The 4232-nt window shown below is 38.5% G+C and overlaps 1 protein-coding gene across 1 annotated transcript; it reads left to right on the top strand.

Annotated features, from left to right (window-relative positions):
- Positions 1-95: 95 nt before the first annotated feature.
- On the top strand, positions 96-1793 carry LOC141649883 (uncharacterized). Its single transcript, XM_074458552.1, has one exon. It carries the CDS (start codon positions 96-98, stop codon positions 1791-1793), a length of 1698 nt encoding a protein of 565 aa, XP_074314653.1.
- The last annotated feature ends 2439 nt before the right edge of the window (positions 1794-4232 follow it).

Here is a 4232-nt window from a genome sequence, read left to right as displayed (position 1 = left end):
TTGTTGTTTTTACAACAATTTTTCATCTTTATTTCTCACATACAACAAATCAAACGTTTTTTTTTCATTCTCAGAACTTCTGTAATCTTCAAACAATGACGAATTCTAATGAAATTCCAACTGGTGAAGCTTCTTACAGTAATCCGTATGATGATCCACTTTTTCTTGCAAATTCTGAGAGTGCTAATATGTCATTGACGAATACTCCTTTCAATGGCTCTAATTTTTTGTCTTGGAGTCGAGGTGTTGTTCTTGCTCTAGGCACGAAGAATAAGCAAGGTTTCATCACAAGTGCAGTTCCAATGCCTGCAGTCACGTCTCCAAAGTTTCCTCAATGGATGAGGTGTGATCATATGGTTAGATGTTGGTTACTGTATTCCATTGCTCCTTCAATCAAAGAAGGTTTTACATCTTGTAAGTCAGCGAAGTTGTTATGGACTGATCTGTGTGAACGCTATGGTCAATCCAATGCTCCTCTTCTATATCAGTTGAAGAAGGAGTTGAAGAACATCTCACAAGAAAACGCTTCTGTTGTTGAATATTTCAACAAACTTAAGCGACATTGGGATGATATTGAAGAATTAGAAGAGTTACCTGAATGCAATTGTGGAGCTATGGACAAGTGTACTTGCTGTCTCTACAAGAAGTTACTTGAGATTGCTTCTCGTGAGAAGGTCATCACTTTTCTCATGGGATTAATTGATACCTATGAGAATTTAAGGTCAAATATACTGGCTATGGATCCTGTTCCTCCAATCAACAAAGCTTATTCTATTGTTCAGCAAGTTGAGAGTCAGAAAAATATCATAAACATGATTAATCTTCATCAAAATTCTAGTGCTATGAATTCTTTCAACAAATCCAGTGGGAAGCAGCCTTGGAATGTTTGGAAACGTGATCCTAAAAAGCTTAAGCCTGATGATCGTTGGTGTCCAGCTTGTCAGAAAAAAGGACATACAATTGACACCTGTTTTGTGAAGCATCCTGAACTGAAGGAGAAGTTTTTGGCAAGGTTTTCTGCTAATAATGCTTCCACAATGTCTGCTGATAATACCACTTCTGGTTACCAGGGAGCACCTGTTCGCAGAGGTTTTACATCTGCTTATCAGGGAGCACCTGAGTATAATGCTAATGCTGCTTCTACCAAGGGTCCCTCTATGGATTCTGCTTCTCAGGCACCTACAGGAGCACTTGTTACTCCTGTTCATTTTGATCCAGTACTGTTGACTACCTTTTATAATCAAATGATGCAATTGGCCCAAGCTAAGCAGGATTCTCCTTTGGATTATTCTGACACCTCAGTTAATTTTGCAGGTATCTCACTAGCACATCACACTCCTAATGCTACTTGTACTGTTGACTGGATCATAGACTCAGGCGCCACTAATCATATGTGTGGTAATTCTGCTTTGTTTGATAAATTGATCAATTTACAAGCACCAATTAGGATAGGTCAACCTGATGGTTCTCTCCAATTGGTTACACAGACTGGCAATATCTCTTTACTCAATGGCTCAATCATTCTGCATAATGTTCTTTATGTTCCTGCTTTTCAGCACAATTTGCTGTCAGTAGGAAAATTACTTCTTACTACTGGTTTTCTCATTCAGTTTTATGTTCATCACTGTGTGATACAGGACCCACTTTCTAGCTGTCCTGTGGCAGTTTGCTTTCAAGAAAGGGGTTTATACAAGTTGAAGAATTCTACTACAGCTTTGTCTTTGTCTAGTTTGCAGCATTCTACTTTGATTCCTAACCCTGCAGTTCATAATGTTGTTAATAAGACTGCATGAGATCAATGTAATTGCAATAATACTGTAGATTGTAAGAAACATGCCAGTGTTGCTTTACTTCATGTCAGATTAGGTCATACTTCTTTGGCTAAGATGCAATGTATAGATGAGTCTGAATGTAAAGGATTGAAATCATATGGATGTGACACTTGTATTCAGGCCAAATTACATAAGACTCATTTTGATAGAAGTGATAGTAGAGCTGTTCATTGCTTTGATTTACTTCATGTTGATCTTTGGGGGCCTTACAAGACAACTTCTATAACTGGTGCTTATTATTTTTTCACCATTGTTGATGATCATTCTCGTGTTACCTGGACCTTTTTACTGAAGTACAAAACTCAAGTGGCTTCTATTTTTGAAGGTTTCTTAGCTCAGGTGACTAATGTGTATAAGTCTAGTGTCAAAACTGTCAGAAGTGATAATGGCACTGAGCTTATTCAAGAGTATTGTCTTAACCTAATGCTTAGGAAAGGCATTATGCATCAGAAATCCATTCCAGGTACTCCTCAGCAGAATGGGAGGGTGGAAAGGAAACATAGGCACCTGGTGGAGACTGCCGGGGCTATGCTATTACATGCTCATTTGCCCAAAAGATTTTGGGGAGAAAGTCTCTTAGCTACCACACATATCATTAATAAACTTCCTACTCTAGTGCTTGGATGGAAGTCTCCTTATGAAGTTTTAATGGGCAAGAAGCCTGATTATAGTGAACTTAGAGTATTTGGTTGTCAGTGTTATGCTTTGAAATTTTCTCCTACCAAAGATAAATTTGCTTCCAAAGGCAAGAAATGTATCTTCATAGGTTACTCTTATGGTCAAAAGGCTTTTAAGCTTTATGACCTTGATACTCACTCAATATTTGTGAGTAGAGATGTGGTTTTTCAGGAATCAACATTCCCTTATTTGCCAAAGATTAATTCTTCCGATGTTTCTTCTTCTGTCTCTGCTCTTATTTCCAATCTTGATGATGATACAGATGATTCTATACCCATTTTTGTTCAAAATACTTCACCTAACACTATTCAAGTTTCTAATCATACTCCTTGTGCTAGTCCTAGTACCACTCCACACAGCAATGATTCTTCACCTGTTGATAATGCTGATATTCCTTCCATGTTTTTTTGATCATGACAATTCTATAAATTCTTCTTCTCCTACTATTGTACCACCTGAACCTAGGCAGTTTTCTAGACCTAGGTACATGTATTCCAAATTCAAGGACTTTGCTGTGCCACCTAAAATTCAGAATATATTACCTGCTATTCCCAATTCACCACATTCCCATTCCTTTTCTGTTCTCAATACTGCTACTCACTCTCCTACTTGGGCAACATCTTTTAATGCTGTTTTGCATACACCTGAGCCCACTACTTATAAGCAGGCTCAGTCAGATCCCAAATGGGTTGAAGCAATGACCAAAGAACTTCAGGCTCTTGAATCCAATGGTACTTGGGAGCTGGTTTCCTTGCCACCCGGTGCTACTGCTATAGGATCTAAATGGGTCTATAAGATCAAGTTCAGGCCAGAGGCATAAGGCCAGATTAATGGCTAAGGGATATAGCCAGGTGGAAGGCAAGGATTACAAACATACTTTTTCACCTGTGGCTAAGTTTGTCACTGTGAGAATTTTATTAGTCTGTTCTTTGCAATGTAGACAAAGGTCTATTCACCAGTTAGACATTAATAATGCTTTTCTCCACGGTTTCTTGGATGAAGTAGTATACATGAGACCACCTGATGGTTATGTTAAGGCTCAACCTGGTCAGGTCTGTCTTTTAAAGAGATCCTTGTATGGTTTAAAGCAGGCTTCCAGGCAATGGAACAAAGAGCTGACCAAGTTACTTCTTGAGCATGGTTTTGTTCAATCAAGAAGTGATTACTCTTTGTTCACCAGGATAGTAGAAGGATATATGACTATTGTCTTGGTTTATGTAGATGATTTGTTAATTACAGTCAATCATACTACTTTTATTCCCATTCTGAAACAAGCTCTTGATAAAGCATTCACTATCAAAGATTTGGGTCTTATTCGATATTTTCTGGGTTTAGAAGTTATGCAGTCAGCAGAGGGTATATTGGTTAATCAAAGGAAGTATGCCTTGGATATTATTCAGGATACTGGTTTGCAGGACTGCAAACCTGCTCTTTTTCCTTTACCAAAGGGTTTGCATTTGTCTATTGCTGATGAGATTCCTCTTGATGATCCTGAAATCTACAGGAGGTTGGTTGGCAGATTATTATACCTAAATCTCACAAGTCCAGACTTATCTTACGCTGTTCAGCATTTAAGTCAGTTTCTGAGTTGTCCACGAGAGCCACATATGCAAGCAACTCTTCATGTGGTCAGATACTTGCAGGGCACTACTGATGCTGCAATTTTTTATCCTACAGCTACTGATTTGCATCTCAGGGCTTTTTGTGATGCAGATTGGGGCA

Source organism: Silene latifolia, chromosome 3 (genome assembly GCF_048544455.1).
Source record: "Silene latifolia isolate original U9 population chromosome 3, ASM4854445v1, whole genome shotgun sequence".
NCBI classification, from domain to species: Eukaryota; Viridiplantae; Streptophyta; class Magnoliopsida; order Caryophyllales; family Caryophyllaceae; genus Silene; species Silene latifolia.
The sequence above is the reverse complement of the archived record's forward strand: the minus strand, read 5'-3'. Positions and strand labels throughout refer to the sequence as shown.

Bases quoted from the DNA above. Each gene is read 5' to 3' on its own strand.
- LOC141649883 (XM_074458552.1), top strand. From the start codon at position 96: ATGACGAATTCTAATGAAATTCCAACTGGTGAAGCTTCTTACAGTAAT.